The sequence below is a fragment of the Scomber scombrus genome, chromosome 18 (genome assembly GCF_963691925.1).
Source record: "Scomber scombrus chromosome 18, fScoSco1.1, whole genome shotgun sequence".
NCBI lineage: Eukaryota > Metazoa > Chordata > Actinopteri > Scombriformes > Scombridae > Scomber > Scomber scombrus.
Genome location: NC_084987.1, coordinates 16,491,204 through 16,510,922, shown reverse-complemented (window position 1 = coordinate 16,510,922; position 19,719 = coordinate 16,491,204). Strand labels below are relative to the sequence as shown.

At 37.6% G+C, this 19,719-nt stretch overlaps 1 protein-coding gene across 1 annotated transcript; it reads left to right on the top strand.

Moving 5' to 3' along the window:
- The first annotated feature begins 16,275 nt into the window (after window positions 1-16,275).
- On the top strand, window positions 16,276-17,557 carry LOC133999955 (somatostatin receptor type 5-like). The gene is made up of 2 exons (XM_062439303.1): window positions 16,276-16,980; window positions 17,105-17,557. Exons 1-2 carry the CDS (start codon window positions 16,276-16,278, stop codon window positions 17,555-17,557), a joined length of 1,158 nt encoding a protein of 385 aa, XP_062295287.1.
- The last annotated feature ends 2,162 nt before the right edge of the window (window positions 17,558-19,719 follow it).

The window sequence follows — 19,719 nt, the reverse complement described above, 5'->3', positions numbered from 1 at the left end:
ACATGAATGTTATTCATCTTTTCACTTATGAGTGCTGCAACTTGCTGATTAAGTGATAGTTTCATATTTGGGGAAATCCATGTGTTCACTTTTTTGCAGAGTTTGATAAGATGATTGATACCATTTTCATTTCTGTACATTATAAGGCGACCACCAGCAGCCAGTTAGCTTAGCTTAGCATAAAGACTGGAAACAGCTACACTGGCTCTGTCCAAAGGTGACAAAATACTCCTAACATCATCTCTACAGCTCAATAATTAAGATGTTACACCTCAGTTCGCAAAAATCAATGGTAGAGAATTGACAACAGATGTATACTGAATGCAGGATAGATGCGATAAGGTGGGAAGGAATGAGAAGGAAACACCAGTGAAAAAGAGAAACAACAAATACATAAAGAGATTGACTAGATAGAAGCAGAGAAAGAGAGAGGAGACAGTCAGCAAGACATTTCCAGACTTTGGAAGGAAGTGTGGGAAAAGTGAAAAAGAAAATCCTTTAATCAACAGGCAGCTGCAGCATATACAGTTGGATTTGTGGCAAAGGGGTTATCTTTCGTTTTTTCTTATTTGGCTTATTTTCCCTCTCAGCTATGTTGTGGAAAGCCAGAGTGTATGACGTCAGCTAATCCTTTTTTTTTTTTTAACCAATTGGGAACTTAAAAGGATGTCACCCTAATCTCACGTGTAATCCTACAACTATTGTGTTACCTGGCACTGCAATCTGTGTGAGTGGCATTTAAGTGAACTCAGGTCAAATAGAGCAACTGAAGCATGACATTTGTGCTTTTCTTCTCATGTCAGTCTGTCAGAAGAGCATGTTTAAGTCAATAGCTTATATATGTCAGACATGGCAGTAAATTGCAGATGGCAAGCTCTGCTTTGATTTGGATTACACAAGGGACACAAATGTATTGGACAGTGTGTTTTCATGTTATCCCACTCCAGGTTACTGTATGAAAAAGTCTACATTTAACTAAACTGGATAGTCCATGGATAAAGTGCCATGTAAAACTGTAAATAACAAAACAGCTCCGGAGCTTCAGAAAAGTTGGATTCTGTAGTGTTTGATATTTTACATCTTTTTGCATACATTAAATCATACATACATTATCCCATAAACAAAAATGTGTTATTTTAATGGTTTATTGTCAAAGCTATATTGCCTGGTATGTATTCAAAACACTGTAACCACTGGCTTATTTTGTGAAAGCAGAATGTGCTGTGTATTGAAAGAGATACTCTGTGTTAATCAAATCAGTGACTAATGAAAAAACAATGGGAAGCCAGTTGAAAATGTCAGACAATAATTAACATCAGCACAGATGCAACTTTTATTCCTAGTGTGGTTTGTAATGTTTAAACAGAATCATTATGGTAATTAATGGAAAGCAGTGCCCGAATGTTTTTCTATTTTAATGTATTTTAAATCAAATCAAGTTTAATGTATTTAAATAAATGCACTAACAAAAGTTATTATTAATTCGCTTACCTCTGACGTTCTTGATTGTTGATATTCTAATTGTTCATGCTGCGCCCATATTTTACCATATTTATCCCAACAAAGCACTGAGCTTAAATCTTGTTGTACATGATGTACATGCCAGGTGTAATCAGAATCTGAGACTATGGGTCTCCCCTCAGACAAACCTTAGAAAGAGGTGCGCCCTCATCCCACCTTAGTTTAATTGCTGTTTGACATACTTAAGACAGGTAAAAAAGTCTGTCTGAAGGCATTTATTTGTTTCTGACTCTGGGAGACACACACATGGGCTATTCTATGTGATCTCCTTTTGATAACTAATGCAATAACTAATGTAATAATTTACACTTCCATTCACTGAGCCTCCCCTGAAACTCCCAGGAGCACCCCTGGGGAGGCCCACCTCCCTCTTTGAAAACCTCTGATCTAAGCAATTTCTTGTAACATTAAAGACATTACCAATAGAAACCTTTTCTCACTTTATTTTTACACTACTAAAACTCTAACTTTAATAAATTCACACTGGTGATTTTGTGCAATAATATTGATAAGAATTAGAAACCCGAAATAATTATTTGACTTATCAGCAACAATCATAACATCAGATAGATCTTTTCAATGTAATTCTCCTTTACGAAATAGCCTCTGCCTCATTTCATTTTCATTTCAAAAGTCACCTCAGGCTCCTGCTGCCAAAAAAGTATTGGTGGAGTATTTTATCCTCTACCAATAATGTAGATGCCCTTTGGGACAATCAGTGACAAGCTCCATCACCTGCAGGTTTCATCAAAATTAGGCTTGGGGTGTGGAAATTACAGTCTCTTAAAGTGACAAAATTTGACCTTTAATTATAGCTACCCATCAGACTTATCAGTAAAAGCTTTTAAACACAGCACAGTGACCACAGTGCCTAAATGTATCATGAATGCTTAGTATTCCTTGTGTGTGTGCGTGCGTGCGTGCGTGCGTGCGTGCGTGCGTGCGTGCGTGCGTGTCTGCATGTGCATGTGTCATCATCCTTGTTTAACTGCATGCCGTGATACACTGAGGTGCACAACTGACAATTAGTGGTCTTTGATTCAATTGTGCTGCATACAGTCCAAACCCCTTCTGGGGCTGGAGGACAACGTACTAAAATGAATCACCACAAATTAGTTGGCACTGCTTCAAGACATGTATAGGGAAAACAAGCATTTGCAAATATTCCTGTATGTTGGCACTGTACAGTAGAACACTAAGTCTAATTATAATATAGTTTAGTGTCAGTTTAGTGATTTAGCTCCTCCTTGATTAAAGTGGATATATTGTATACAATCCAAACAGAACTCTATTTTATTTTCATTTTTATTATATAGGAATTTTAGTCTTTATAGTGAAAATTGATTTCAAAGCAGAATCTATACGCAAAGAGTGTGCCTTGGTGTTTGCTTCCACAAACGCAACATAGCAAAATAAAGAATAATAAAACATTGAGCAGATGTAAAGTAATAATTAAATAATGAAATAAAACAAAAATCACATTAAAATTAAATTCTATTTACATGTGCAAATGAAATAGTGACTGTGCTGCAGAGAATTAAACAAAATATAATGTATGAATATAATTACAATAGCTATGAAATGGGATATAAAACTTGAAATTAAATATTGAATTTGCAAAGGAAATATGGAGTGTAGTATTGAGAAAGAAATGAAGTGTATGAAATATATTAAAGTGACAAGTGCAAAAATTGTATGTGATGTGCATGAATAAATTATATGACAGTGGAGGTGGAATGCAATGTACAATGAAAAGTCAAGTCTGAATACATGAAAGTGACAAGGGCAGGTATAAAATGAGGCAACCAATCATTAAATAATATAACAGTGGAGGTGGCCAAGGTTGCCCTTATTATTCATGAAACAGTGATTTCTTAATATTCTACAAGTTCTCTTTTAAAAACCATAATTTTAACAACTCTTTAGAGAAGCGCGGTCATAAATTGAAAGTCCATGGTTGGGGTTAACCTTGAAAGGTTGTGGTCATGTTCCTGCTAAGTGTGAATAAGTTTGTACTTTCGAGTTAAGGATTTTATCTTCTGACAGAATGCGTTTTCAGCCAGCTTGGAAGAACCGAAAAGCTAATCCAGTTATTCATGTACGAAGAACAGGGCCCAGCTGGTGGATCTAATTATGTTAATCATGCAACCAGCCCTGCAAATTAAATGACCACATAGGTCGTTTGACCATACACTCCAGAACGACCTATAGCAGCGTTTCTCATCAGGCGTCTCTGTCAGCAGTAACCAGCAGTACAACATAATTTGTCTGTGCTTTCCAAAACTTTTACAAATCACAGTTAAGAATAAGGATGATTTATGATGTGACAACACTGTGGTTAAGGTCTGGTTAGGTTTGAGTGCAAAAACCACTCGGTTAGGTTTAGGGAAAGATGATGGTTTGGATTAAAATGATCACCTGAATCATGGCGTGGGTTAAAGTTACTATCTCCTTAAAGTTATGCAACCTTCATCAACACCACGACAATTGTAGTTAGTGGTAAGTGTCCAGACTTGCAATTGGAAAAGTGACACGCGCAGTTGGAAGTGGGAAGCTAATGACAGTCTCCTGCAGCAATGTCCACTGAGTCCACCTTTTGCAAGATAGGATCTAACCGGCCATCCAACCCATCACCTCTGATGACCCTCTGAAATGTGCCACCAAAATAGACGTCTGGACTGACTCATAATTAGATTATTAGATTAGATCAAACTAAATGGCATGTGTCACTCAAATGTAACTGTAGGTTGTTTTTAACATTACAACCTGTGGTGATGTTTTTCTTAGGAAGACAGGCTCTTATAATGTGTGTGTGAGGGAGCCATGTGTGTTATGGATGTGAACTCCTGCATGACATATATATTAGTACACCATGTTCCGATCTATTACTGCTACCTAGCTGTTTCCTCTGTCCAACTGTGTTTCTGCACAGACAACACAAGAATTAATTCAAGGGAATATGTTGCTGTACTTAAGAAACATGTATCACCTGTGTTTCCAATATAAAATGTCTTGCCTTCATAATATCTTTGGTAGGCTGACAGGTTCAGTGATTTTTCATGATGGCTTTAAAAATCTTGTCATCAGTTAGATGTGACATAACAGAGTGGACCAAATGGTAGTCATCTTGTTTAAGAATAAATCATTTCAAATAAAGCACATTTTCAACTCACTCTTAACTATAATTTATCAAATATTAATACTCAAGGACAACTTCTCTTTCATCAACACAAACATCCTATTAAAATGTCAAAAACATATTCACAATGGTGTTGTTTGGTTTGAATGAGACGGTTATATCTTCTCTTATTGATAATGAATCAGACAGATGTTCAACTCTTCAAAATGTAACCAATTAAGGATTAGCCCTATATGTGTGTATAATATTCACACTGCATTTTATTACAGTCTATAAAGTGTCACAACATCAGTTTTTCACTGGGACTACAACTCGGTGGTTTTATTTTCTCACATATCTCAAATGAAAGCTGCAGTGTCAAAGTTAGTCTTTTCTTCCTCTCTTTGTTTCTGGCCATTATCCCCTCCTTCTTGTGTCTGCTCCCTGTTTGTGTGTATGTTCTTTCTCTCTCTGGTTGTGTATCTGGTTGATGCTTCACCTACTGTCAATCAACCCATATTCCTGCAGCTCACCCACTAATCAAGACTCAACAGTATATATACCCCAGGACCACACTCCACTCTTTGTCACTCTTCATTAATGTAGTTTTTGTCAGCCAGCCTTCCAGGCCCACAATTCAGCCTGTTCTTGTCTGTCTGCTCCACCACAACTTCAAGCCCACTTCCATTAGCGCCTGGCCGCTCCTCTACAGCCTCAGCTGAGAATCCATCGCCAATTACCTTGTGTTTCAATAAATATAATTTCACTATTGAATTCCGGTCTATGTGCTGCTTCTTGGTCCACTACTTAGAAAACATACAGAGAGGAGTTTTTATGAAGCAAGACTATGAAGCACTTTTCCATTTGTGTTTCCCCACCAATTGTAGTGTTTATAACAAGGGAAACCCTCCAAGGAAAGAAATACAAACCTCCTTGCATGTTGATCATTTTATTTCAGCTCTTTTCAAATCCAATCATAATGGGCTTTACATGCAGCAATGACATATGTACAGTAGACAGACAAAATAACAAAGGCCACAATAAAACAAATGAATATAGATGTAAAAAAGGACATGTGCTCTTATGTAGATCTGAAGACACTCAGTAATTTTCTGTAGCTCTGTAAGATGTATATACTCACCTTTGGGACAAGGATTTATGTGTATTGATATCAAATCTCACAATCACACTCATCTGTCTGCTGAAGTGGTCATCCTCAGCTCCCTCCCGATCCTCCTTCTCAGCAGGCAGTGGATAAAATACAGGTTGGCACTGTCACTTCTGTAAAAGCAGATTGTTGAATCTTTTTGGAAAATACTTGCCAGTTTCTACTTCAAAAGATAGCGTCCTGACAAGTTATCATTAAGATTGTCAAATTGGCAAATAAAATATACCTCTAAATTGAAATCAATATTTTTTTTTTTTAAATGCAGCAGGCCCTTGACTGTGCTTTGCTTTCACAGTCAAGGACCAGGTATTAACCAGGACATTAGGGTCAGTACTATAATCTGCCATTAGCTGCAACAAAATACAGGTCAGTGTTTAGTCAAATATCTTAAACTAAAACTAAACTAAAATGAAGCACTTCCACTTCAATCTGCAGTCAATGCACAAAACAAAACATAACTAAAGGCAATACATCAAAGTCAGGATTAGAGACAACTAATTTTCTCTCCAGCTTTGCAGAAACAGGAAATATGAATAAATGTATTTTCTCTGAAGCATCCTAACTATGAAATGAAATCCTCTCAAAGCCGCTATTAAATTCCAGATGTGATTGTGAAATATCAATATCAAGTGAAATGAGTTGCATACCGTCTAAATGAAATGATCAGTTTAATGGTTCCAATAACTTTACTTGACTTTACTTGAACTTATCCGTTTTGCTCAAACCTATAGTAGCCCAGACGAAATTTTGGTATGCTGTTATTTTAATTGTATTTTTTAAAGCATGTATATGTGTGTTACTAAATTTAGCAGAAATAACACTAAAATACCTAACAATAATTTGTCTATTGTTCTTTTACACAGGATTAGAGCTAGCTTTAAAAAGCTGAAAAATCCAGGTTGATGTCAAATAATCAACAGTCAAATCAAACCACAGTAACCCAGTTTTAATTGGATATCAATCATACCCCATGTTAACTACCTTTGACAAAACATAGCCACAGGGTAGCCACAAAGTAAGTGTCCATGATTGAGTTGCCACTTAATCACCATCCCACCCCAGAAACTGGTAGCCCATGGCAACAGTCTGCAGGAATATGGGAATAACAGTGAGAAAAATATACAACACTGAAACCAAAACAGTGTGTAAAGAAAGTTATAAAAACTTACTGAGTTTAAACACTAAATTGCTACCCAAGGTATTAACCCTTTATATTCCCCCATTGAGTTACTTATTTCAATAGTAACCAGCTAACAGTCACATCATTCTTTCAAATTCCCTTAAACTTGCTAAAATCTGTAACTATCTGTGTGAGCACAACACTGACTTATCATAAGCTTTTAAGTTGATATGGCAATTGTTAACTAAAAGTTGCTTAGTTTACATATCCAGCAGTAACGGAGCAACATAATCATTCATTTTTGTTCATGTTACTTGATGAATGTAAGTCCAACATTCTTGGAGTCTTTCAGCTCTGTTTTTGGTCTCCACCAAAAACTCATGAGGGCTTTAAAAGCTGATTTGTCCATGGGTTGCTTTCCAACAGCCAGCTCATGTCCAATACTGTAGATTTTGGCTGGGACTGCTTGGAAGGGCAAAAGAGTCAGGTATAGTTTACTCTTTATTTGAATCCCCATTAGCTGTACCAAGGCAACAACCACTCTTCCTGGGGTCCACTTTAAGAACATGAATGTATACATATACTTTCCCATACATGCATATATAATTATATATTTTTTAATTTACATCACTAACCAATCCCACACCAATTAAAACAATATAAACATTACAAAAAACAATTGCAATTTCAACAAGACCATGTGAAACTTTCTCTCCATACATCGCTCTATCTCTGCATGTATACATAAACAGTACAACTTCGAAATTAACAAGGGGCAAAGGCAAAAATATCCTTATCAACTGTGATCGTCATTTCAAAAAAGAAAGAAATAATTGTATATTAACTTTACCAGTTTATATATAGGCTAGGGGCAATATCCCAATCCTACATTAGCTATCATTTTATTTTCAGTTCATTTAAGTCAACACACAAATACTGCTGTTGTTCACCCAACGCTGCTGTTACGATACCTGGCAGAGGACATGCAAATCTGCCACTGCAGTGAAGTTGGCTGCTGCGATGGACCGGTACCTCATTACAAAAGATCCAACTGATTGAGGAAAGCGCCCCAAGATCTGGGCCTTCACCAACAAAAAAAGAAACTAATAATAAGATGAACACGGCTTTGTTAAAGGAAAAAAAACGGTTAAAAAGCACTCCTCTGATCATCGCCAAACAAGCAAGCATCATCGATTTCCTCTTGGTAAGTAACATTAACACTAATGCTAGAGACTTTAAAATGTCTTTGGTCTAGCACATTAGCTCACTTTAGTGTTAGCAAGTTAACTAGATAATGTTAATGTTGAAGCTTACATTTGGGTCTTGCTAGCTGGTGGGTTACTAACTTAGAACCATCAACTATGTTACTGAGCTCAATGCACTACGTGAAATAACTTTTTTTATCTAGAGCAAATGTTTTCAGTTTACTAACCAATCATACAGTGCTGCATAGTCAAGTCTATCCATAATCTATGCTCAAAACATCAGCAGGGCAATTTGGGGCATGAAATAAAGCATGCTAAAAATGTCAAAATGAATATTAAACTAATTTTGGCTCTTTTCGCAGTACTTGTGCTACTAGTCTGTAATTCTGTGAAACACCTGAGGTTGTGTCATACAATGCATCAGATCTACAATGATGAAACTATCAAAGTTTGATTGCTTTTGACTTGTAGGGGATCTGGATATGACCCCCTGACCCTGAACTTTTGGTAAATCTAATTAGATCAAGTCCATTAAATAATGTCATGACCTCATGATCATTATCTTATACTGCCCTCTAGTGGTTTATACTGAGGTCTCTTTATGAATAAAATCTTTAGGTGTAAATAGTTGCTGAAAGAGAATTGGCCTGCATAGTTTTGCTTTTGATGTTCTTATTATTGTAGTTAGAAAATGTAGATTATTATATATAATACTGTGCTTACTAAAGTGGTTGTGGTTACACAGGGTATTGGATACTGTATGCATTTTAATCTATGCTCATTGAATATTAAAAACAGCAACTTTATGCACTAATAACTATTTTTTTGAGGAGCCCCCAAAATTTTGTTAATGCCCCAAGAATCTTGTACAGTTTTTTATTTGTTGTACTTGATTGGACTGCTGGACAGTAGTCAAGATGAGACAATATAAGGCTTGGATAATCTATAAGGTGGTGCTTGGTGTAAGGAAAGAGGAGCATCTTCTTATAACAAAAGATATACCTCTCACCATTTTTCCAGTTATTTTGTCTATGTGATTCTGCCATGATAGTTGCCTATTTATGATGACCTCTAGAAGTTTAGCCTCAGTGACTTGTTTTACACAGCTGCCATTTGTGTAGATGCATAACTGGTTCTCTCACCAAGCCAAAAACAATGCATTTAGTATTTGACACATTCAGAATTAGATTGTCTTTGGTTACCCAATTCAAAATCATTTTAATTTCATTTTCAAAGAGCAATTAACTCGTCCACATTGTTGTTATGACATATACACTGTTGAATCATCAGCAATCAGCTAAATTGGCTTTACTCAAAACAATTGACACATTGTTAAAAAGGAGAGGAGGAATGGGTCAAACTAACCTGCTCACAGTAGATTGACTACCATTAAAGAAAACCTTTTGTGCTCTATTAGAAAAGTATCTACTCATCCATTTAAGGGCTGAGGTATTAAAACCATACACAGCAAGTTTCATTAGGAGTATTCAAATGGTCTCAAAACAGCACTAAAATTTCAGCACCCACAATCCTTCATCTGCATTAAACCTTTGCTAGAAGAGCAACCATTCTTGTAGGCATAGTGAAAGTCAAGATTAAGTATATTGACAGAAAGATAATGTAATACATGATTAAACAGCACATAAATAATGCTGATAGTGCAGCTGTTAGCACCTGTAAACTTGTTCTTTTTGTTTTTGGGTAAATGAATAATTTTCACTTTCCATGCCAGGAGGCATACACCCTTCTGTAAAAATATACACAAGAAGCTTTCTGGCAGACACCACCACACACAAACATAGCAGGGCTCTGTTTCGGGGAAATAAGCCAGCTCATTCCAGAGGCAACATGGTGACCCCGGTCTGTTGTTGTTTTTTTTACAACGTTGAAGGTGTTAAAAGTATGTGGCGATGATGATGATGATGATGATGATAACAGGGTGCAAAAACAGATGGTGGTTCAGAATAGTTATCAAAATCAACTAAAGCAATCAACTCAGCCAGGCAAGACAAAATAACATACTTTTGGGAGAGTAATCAGATTACAAGTAATCAGATTACTTTTGCGAGAGTAATCAAATTACAAGTAATCGGATTACTTTTGGGTGAGTAATCAGATTACAAGTAATTAGATTACTTTTGAGAGCGCAATCAGATTACAAGTAATGAGATTACTTTTGGGAGAGTAATCAGATGCAGAAATTTGTGTTGCGACGGGGTGCGCACGGGGGCCAGGGATTACTTACTATTAAAAAATGGTTAATAAGAACAATTAGTAAACATTTGCTTCTGTTCCTCAATAAAAAGGGCAATGCTTCTTGTTGTTGGACTTGAGTGGACCGCTCCACCATCTTCAACAACTTGAGTATTCCAAGTTCAAGTCCCTTGACACACATTTCCTCCTGTTCTGTATCCTACATAACACAAGCATATGGAAAGTATAATAAGTATTCAATACTTCAACTTTTTGTCCTCCCATGTAACAATACTAAATAGTATAATGTAATAGGTCTAAATACTTCCTTGAATGCACTGTACATCACTCAATTTAGAATCTCTACTTTTCATATGAGTCATTCATTAATTGTTTTGAAAGTGTGCTATCTGAAACTGCCATTTCATCTTTTAGTTTCTTATCATCTTTCCCACAAAATATTAATTAAAACAGTTAGCAATATCTTGAAGTTTTGTGATGAAGGTGCCATCTGACTCTATAAAGGTAGGTGTATTATCCCCAGATCTACCTATGATATCATTTAGTGTTCTCCATAGTTTCTTTCCATCGTGTTTAATTTAATTTATCTTATTCTGATTTTACTTACTTTTAATTTTCCTACTAATTTTTGTGACTTGGTTTTCTGAGTGAGTACTATGACTTCGAGTCAACTGTATTGCCAGACTTGATTAACACCATTTTCATTTTATCGCCATAAAGGCTTTTAGTTCCTCATCAATACAAGAGGCTTTTCTTCATCTAACTGTGAATTTCCCAATGGGGGCATGTTTATCAGCCACCTCTAAAAAACATTTTTGTAAATAGTTCAAGTGTTGTTGTTATTGTTGTTTCGACATTAATATTTAACTCACACTATTTTCCATTGTACTTTATTTATATCACTAACAAAGTCATTCTCACAAAAAAATTTTAAAGATATTTGGAGAACAACTTTAGACCAGGCAGAAGCAATGGCTGCATGAACAGGCATATACTGATTAGATTGTTCATGTATTCAGTCCACGACAGGATAAAATGACCTAAACACACAGAACCAGCCACAGAGACGGCAGTTTGGACATCATCTCCCTAATTTCTGTCTTTCTCCTCCAATCAACCCTCCACTCCTACAAACGCAGCCCTCAGTGGTTCTTCTTGGTGATCTGAGGTGACGTAGGCTTGGTTGAGAGCTCTTCTTACCCACAAACACCACACACATAAGACGCACTCCTATTACCTTGAGAGAGTTCTCCGATCGATCCCTGCCAGCTTTTTGTCGTCAGCCCAATAAAGTCAGTAACTGACACCACTCTGATATAATCTCAGTCCACATGCCTGCAGAGAGGAAGATTGATATAGAAAGGCAGGCAGTGCATGCAAACTGTTTGAAGCCAGAGTGACTCATCTGAGCAAGAGAAAGAACGAGGCTGAGTCTTATTTTTAATATAATGATGTAAAAGATTAAAGTTTTTTTTAAAGATTTGAAGCTACTGCATATTCACCCTGTACAGCTACAGAATGTCTTGCTGATCACTTTCCTGGAAGCAATACAAGTTTCACAGGTAGAATAGTACACAACACTACACAGTAGTTTATAAGGAAGCAATTTACTGCTCAGTGTATCAGAATGCCTCCCACACTTAAAATAGTAATTTGCAGCAAAACAGAATTTCTAACAGAACATTGATGAGCGTCTCACTGACAACGGGCAAGCAAACACATTTTTACACTTACAGCTAAAACTGGAAGATCTTTTAAAATACATACAAATCTCCAGCAACACTTCTGGTCCAATATTGTTAAAGCAGTGTGTGTCCCTCTGCAGTATGTGTGCATTCAGCTGATGGAGTACTTTACAGTACCATCCATACCAATATCTGCTGTTTCACATCATGGATGACTTGTATGCCCAGTATGTGGTGAACATGGTGGGGTAGTTTATTCTTTTATTTATTTATTTTTGTTTAGATTAATCTAATCTATGTGAGAAAATTAGATTACATTGCAGCAAATGTAATCAGACCGTAAACACAAGACAAAGGACATTTAAGGACAACCTGGGACTATCTGGCTTTGTAAAGACACACATCACACTTCACAATGACACATACATTTAACCATCTTGACTGTACTGTGTGGCAAGTTCATGTATGTTCAAATTAGACGAACTAAATTTAAAAAAGACTACCAAATTACCATAAATACTCAAGATAAAATAAAAAATGGGGATAGACCATATCAATTTACTGGCAGCTTATATGGTACATGTTTAGAGATAATGAGTAATATAATACTGAAATTATAGGTAATTTTGTTTCCACCCTATTTATACTGTGGCTGCAGACTGGTTTTAACCACAATAAGAGTACCTGATAAACTGGCAGCTGGGAGTAATAAAATAGTTTGATTATATATAGTTTGTATACATACATAGTTAGTATCCCTTTTAGTCTGATTTAACACCTTGTTGTTATGGTAACTTTCTGTGATGTCAACAGCTTTTGTTAGCCTACTCAATTACAAAAAGAAATGGTCTTTTTACAATTCTTAAAATTGGGTTAATCTGTCATAAAACTGAAAATCAGGTATGTTTAAGAGGGTTTTGTCCTGGCACAATAACCTTGAAAAATATTTTGCCCAGACTGGATTAAACACAAGTGTAAATGAGCCGTACCATTATCCTGGCATCCTGAGTGCCACTACACACCTCTGTGCCTGCAGGGCAAGCCTTTATGTGACACTGTTTACTTTTATACTCACAAGTCTCATAAACCTGCCTATTTGGTCCGGTTAGCACTGTTCAAACGGGTATAGACGTCATCAACTTCCCACTGACCCTGTTTGATCCCCTCTGATTCTTTATACTGGCGGAAAATGCAGGAAAGGAGTACATGCACTAAACCCGCACACACCTGCACTCCTTCACCTGCTCCAAGTTGGCCAAAAACTGCCACTGGTTGGTCTAAAGGTTGCTGGGCCCAGACATGAGTGTTGGGCGTTTCTTCTTAATGTGTGAGTGTCTGTGTGTATGGCAGCCTGTTCTTAACGCTGCACTGACCTGGATGACAACAACGTGAAGCTAATGGCTTAAAAGTAGGCAGCTTTCCCAGACAATTACCATCAAATCTCTCTCTCTCAACATGCAATCTCATCCTCCCTCCACGGTTTTTCCATTTCACAGTAATTTCTCCCCATCCATCTCAGGTGCCCCAGGCCACTATCAAGGTGATTTATTCCCCAGGCAGTATCTTGCCATCAACCCCACCCCCATCCTCTCTCATACACACACACACAGTAGGAAAAATGTTTTTAGCCTATCACTAGAAGGCAAGCTATAAAAACCTCTACTATTCGGGAAAATAATGGAAAAAGAGGGCTACAATATATTATTTTAAACCAAAAACTGGTTTTGCCTGTGAGAAGATTGCACCCACCCATGGGTGGGACCTTCACATCCAAAGGCGGGGTGACATCTGCCACGCATAAATACTCATGGTGCGTCGAGACTACATGACCCTGTGAGTAACTTCTCAGGAGCGTATCTCTCCATGCACGATTTACTTTCAGAATTAACATGTGAGGGGGGGAAAAGCCCTGGGAAATCAAAGGTACATGTTGGCTTTGGTCCCTGTGACTACGGAAACTTAATCGTGTTGCTGACATTAAAAAAAAAAGATGCCTCAAGATGACAAGGCAAGTGTGAGGCGGGCTCCCCTTGAAGCGACGAGAAAGCGAGAAAGTTGATTACGACATCAGAGAAAGTGCACCTGTCCAAAACCACATGAATACGGCGAGATACGCGCATCACTCCAGCGGATAGTGGCATGGAGAGGATGAGGCGCACAAGAGCTCACAGGAGCGCACAGGTAGGTTGAATCCCATAATTGAATGTTCACTTGACATTTAAGAAAAATATTGTCTTAAAGGAATGAAAAATGAGATTGTAACTGCTGGATTTTTTAAGACAGACGTAATCGTGAGACCATTTTTACTTTAGGGTGTTTCATTTAAACGTGAACCGCATGTGTTTGGGTAAAATGCTGTGAGCTTTAAAGTTTAATTTAATTCAGATTTAATCAGTCAGGCTTCAAATGTCTGACGTGACTGTGGGCTATGACTGTTATACTTTGGTGGACAAAAATGTCAAGCCCATGCAGCCTGAAGGGGACAGGGGCTTCAACTGTTTGTTTTCTCAACAACACGCTGCGGGCTGCGCGTCATTCCCGTGTTTTGGAGCGCGGTTCAGTGAATCTTCACGTCAGACCATTTATTTGTGCAACACATTTTCATAGCCTCCGGTTGCGTCGTCCTATAATTTAAGAGATTATTATTATTTTAGGTCACCCACAAGGCACCAGGTGAGTATACATAATGGGTATTTTATAGGCTATAGGTTAATGCAAGTCAAACTGCTTTACAGATGACCGACAAGCTGATAATAAGACAAATGTACAAATGTAAACTGTAATACTTTTTATAAAAATTACAATATAATACACCCTACAATAAAATGCAAAAAAAATGAACAGTAAAATAGATAAAATACTATAAAAAATCATAAGAGGGAGTAAACGGTTTTAAATATGAATACAGTTATTAAGTAAGACAGATAATGGCATTTTAATCAAAAGCCAGGGTTTTAGGTTAAATATATCAACACTTTCAGCTGCTCTCATAATGGCAGTATGAATTAATTACTAGACTGCAAAATGCCACTTGGGCATTGCACTTATCTCAGACTACATATATATTAATACATATATATATATTCACAGTTTGATGCTTTCAATTTTTAACAGCCTGACTTAAGAGACACTGTGAGAGAGGATTGCTTATCTATTTCTTTTGAAGGCTTACTTAATTTAAGTAGTGTTTAAGTAACAATGAAAGTGACCTCATTAAGATTAACAGCAAGTGTCTTAAATTTGAGTAGCATTCTACGAACACTTTAGCTGTCCATCATAATCAAAGCAAATGTGGTGAATGCTGCCTGTTCAGTTGCATTATAATACAAACACAGTGACAATTAGTGATGGCATGATTGCAGCAAGACACATCTGCTAAACTTGAGCTTAAAATTTGCTGCTATTCCAAAATGTATGACTGCCTGAATGTTCAAGAGCAAAGTCACAGCAAATGTCCGTACTTTGTGTACTTCACCTCCTGTTAGATCTTAATGCACACTGGTATGAATCTGCTCCACAGCAATCTGCTCTCACTCTGCACCAGTCATGTATCCAATTTGGGACACAAAGTGAAAATAATTACTTCCTGTTGTGATTCAATTTTCAGCTTATTCTCAAGCACATCATCACAAATTTGTTTGGCAAAATACATTGCTACAATATGTTTTTAAAGAGAAGTAACATCAATTTGGACACTGGAGAGATTTCACAAAACTATTGGGCATTTTTTTTAATGTATGCCAAATATGTTTGGCCCAAAATCCAATTTCAACTAAATTGATATTAAGATCATTTATGTTTTGGCACTCTACAATGGTGCAGGCTGTTTGCCACTTGGCTGCAGTTTATTTGTTTCTGTCTCAGTCCCTCCATTACAGACATCTAATTTCTATGGCAGTGACAATGCTTGTAACCTGCTTAAGTGCTGTCGTCTTTTTCTAAAGTGCAACTTCCCATTAGGAGAAATGGCATGTTGGCCACTTGCCCAGACAATTCAGTGGAAAGTTTCTCTGCAGTCCTGGTAAATATGGGCATCATGCCCAGAGAGCGTGCATGTGATGTTGTGAGTGTGTAGGGTGAAAAAGGTAAACATAACATAAATTCTCTGAAGCAGAAATTCACAGAACCCTAACAACCCACAATGCTGAATTTTCAGTTTTTTCATATCATGAGTTATTGTGAATTATGATAATTGTAAATTTGTCCTTCTCTTCTCTTACAAGTTGTAACCTACTGTAATCCAAATGGACGCTAGCACTCCCTCCTTCAAGATGGATTATAATAATTCAACGTCGATTTCTGAGGATGTCGGCATATCTTTCTCCCAACCTTTCACTATAGACTACCAAAATGTCTCTGTCAGGACTGAGCAAATGCCCTTTAATGTGTTCACCGCAGTCGTCTACACCATTGTCTTCATCTTGGGTCTTCTGGGTAACACACTGGCCATCTATGTGGTGGTTCGCTATGCCAAGATGAAGACAGTAACTAACATGTACATCCTCAACTTAGCCTTGGCAGATGAACTCTACATCCTGGGAATTCCCTTCCTTGCCACTAATAGTCTGCTTTCCTACTGGCCATATGGTGATTTCTTCTGCAAGGTGTGCATGACTGCTGATGCCATGAGCCAGTTCACCTCAACCTTCTGCCTGACAGTGATGAGCATCGATCGCTATCTGGCTGTAGTTCATCCTATTCGCAGTGCCAAATGGCGAAAGCTGCAGGTGGCAAAGGTTTTCAATGGCATGGTGTGGGTTGTGTCCTTTCTCATTGTGCTCCCGGTCACCATCTACTCACATGTACAGGAGGGATTCAATACCTGCAACATAACCTGGCCCGAACCACAGAATTTGTGGTCCATTGTCTTCATCCTGTATACATCTATCCTGGGCTTCTTTTGTCCTCTTGTTGTCATCAGCATCTGCTACCTGGTCATTGTAATCAAGGTAATGGGACAGATAAAACTGGCCTCTGGCTTTTATTGTTGTATAACATATATATAACATTTTACTGTGAGGTTGTTCTCTCATAATCTCATAAAATGTTTTCAATCCACAATCTCAATTTCAGGTGAGGTCAGCGGGTGTGCGAGCAGGCCTGACTAAGCGGCGTAAGTCTGAGCGTAAAGTGACACGAATGGTGGTGGTCATTGTGTTGGTGTTTGTGCTTTGTTGGCTGCCCTTCTTCACGACCAACATTGTCAACCTGGTTCATATCATCCCTGAGAACAATGCCACCGCTGCAGTCTACTTCTTGACGGTCATCCTCACCTACGTCAACTCCTGTGCCAACCCAGTCCTCTACGGCTTCCTCTCTGACAAATTCAAGCAAAGCTTCCAGAAGGTGCTCTGCTTCCACAAACCAAATGGTGTCGGCACAACACAAAAGAGGGGAGGTGGACAGACGGCATCCCGGGGCAGACCAATTGAAAACCATGATCCTGTTTTGTCGCACAGAAATCAGAATCAGAATGAAAAGATGCAGCAGGTCCAGGTATTGTTAAAAAATTATTCATCTGATTGATGTAATTTCTGACCACATTTGCTACATTTTACTACAGGTTCACTCTCATATCTTAATCCATCTAGCATCTGATGCAATATATGTCAATATATCTGGCATTGTGTACTGAACAGGCCTGAGCTTTTGACTTGAGCCAGAGGCATAGTCCGCATGTACACTGGTATTTTTGAAAACAGCGTTCTCAAGAAATCCCATCCACACAAGCACAAGCAAAATTCTCTGTCCAAATGAGAATGCAAAAACACTGTCAAGAGCATGTCAAACCAACAGGCGTGATATATCCTTAACCACAAAGCCATGTTGGCCAATCAGAAGCCTGAAAAATATTATTATTATATTTATTTTCAGTTGGCTACATGCAATGGTACATTCTGAAGTTTCTGTTCCAAAATATAGCAGAAGAGTAACTGTGCATTTTTGTCAAAACATAAAAAGTCCTGACAGCAAATTTAAACCCAACACTATTCTGGCCACATCTGCTATTGCACTAAATTTTGCGTCACATAAACAAATGAAATAACGGTGGACATTCTGAAATCACAAAACATAAACTCTGTTTTCTCTGTCTATACATCAACACTGAAAGCAGAGCTTCTGAATATCATCACAGTTTTTCAAAAAGTCTGTTTTCAGTGACCAAAATACAGTTTATGTGTGGTCAAAAGGTCACAGGTAAACTGCTATACATAAATGCATAGAAAAAGTTTACAAAAATACCCATGTACATGTGGACCAGGCTTGACTTGAATCATTCCACTTAAAACTGCTTAATTTACATAATGTGTTGTATGTGCAAAATCAGTCCCGAAGCCAGAAGGCAATATTTTAATCTTAAAACTTAAAAAGAGGGTTGCCCTTTTTAAACCGTAATTAAGCCAAACCTGCAGTTCACATGCAAAGAGAGGCCCAAAACAACCTCTTGAGCCCCATGCAGGTTATAACCATCAACAATGACATTTTCAAGAATTAAGGAAGTTGTACTGTTTTCTATAAGACTGTCTCTGTAGTATTCCTAATCTCTGTGTTTGTGGTATTGTTTCAGCAGTGTGTCCAGATGGAGGTTATTAGGGACACTGGGAGTGAGCCTTTAACTTCAAATACAGTGGTTAATGGCCACTCAATGCTATGAGTTTTCGTGCCAACCCAAGTTTGACTAGTGTGCTACCACATGGAACTGAGATGATCTCTAAACTCTTGGAGTTTATATTTTTCCTGTCTTTTTTGGTGATCCTCTCATCCAGTCTGGGACATTTCTGGAGAGGAGCAAAGAAGGACATGGTTGGTTCTTTATGTTTTTGTGCTGTTACCAGATGCACTGAACAAAGCCTCTACAACAAAGTAGAGAAACCATCTCTCAAGAAGAAGAAGTCTATGACACCACTTATTCCAACCTACAATGCTGTCCTTTTATCCCTTCCCAGGAAACCCAAAAGCCATTCACATTTAGCCTCATGTGACAGCTCCTTGTTTACACTTGGCCTCAGGTGACTCCAACAACTCTAACTGCCATTACAACAGGCAGGAGCATCGACGAACCAAGTTGTATCAAGGACCTTGGTTACAACCCCACAGAGGTTAAATGCCTGGGACTCCCCAACAGTCAGTTAGAACTACAGAAGCCCCTTGGATAATAAGCAAGGTTTCGACAGTCAAGTCCAATGTGCCCCTCCTTGGATAATCATAACCTGGATGACTAAGAATCTTAACAGACATTGTACAAAACATTGATTTATGTAATTGTGTAAGATCTCTGTACAATACAAAAAAACTGTCATGAAATTTATTTTAAAATGCGCTGAATTCTCAAATCGCTTCTTTTTTTTTTACCTCAACTGCAAAGTGATCCAGGTTTTTATTTTCAAATGGGCTTTTACTGGAGACAGTTGTTTTAATTTGCTGCCTATGTTGCTTGGTATTAATGCATACTAAACCCTTCCTCTATGTTTACCTGTTGTTTTGATAAATTCAGTGTAATGTGTACTTCACAGCTTTAAGAGTCATCTGTGTTGATTGTACAGAACTTAACACATACACTAGCTTAACACCACATTTTAAAAAAGCAGTGTAGAAATGACTGGAATAATTAACTGACTGACAGTATATCTGTTAAAGGAATAGTTCAACATTTTGGTAAAGACGCTTATTAACTTTTAGACAGCAGA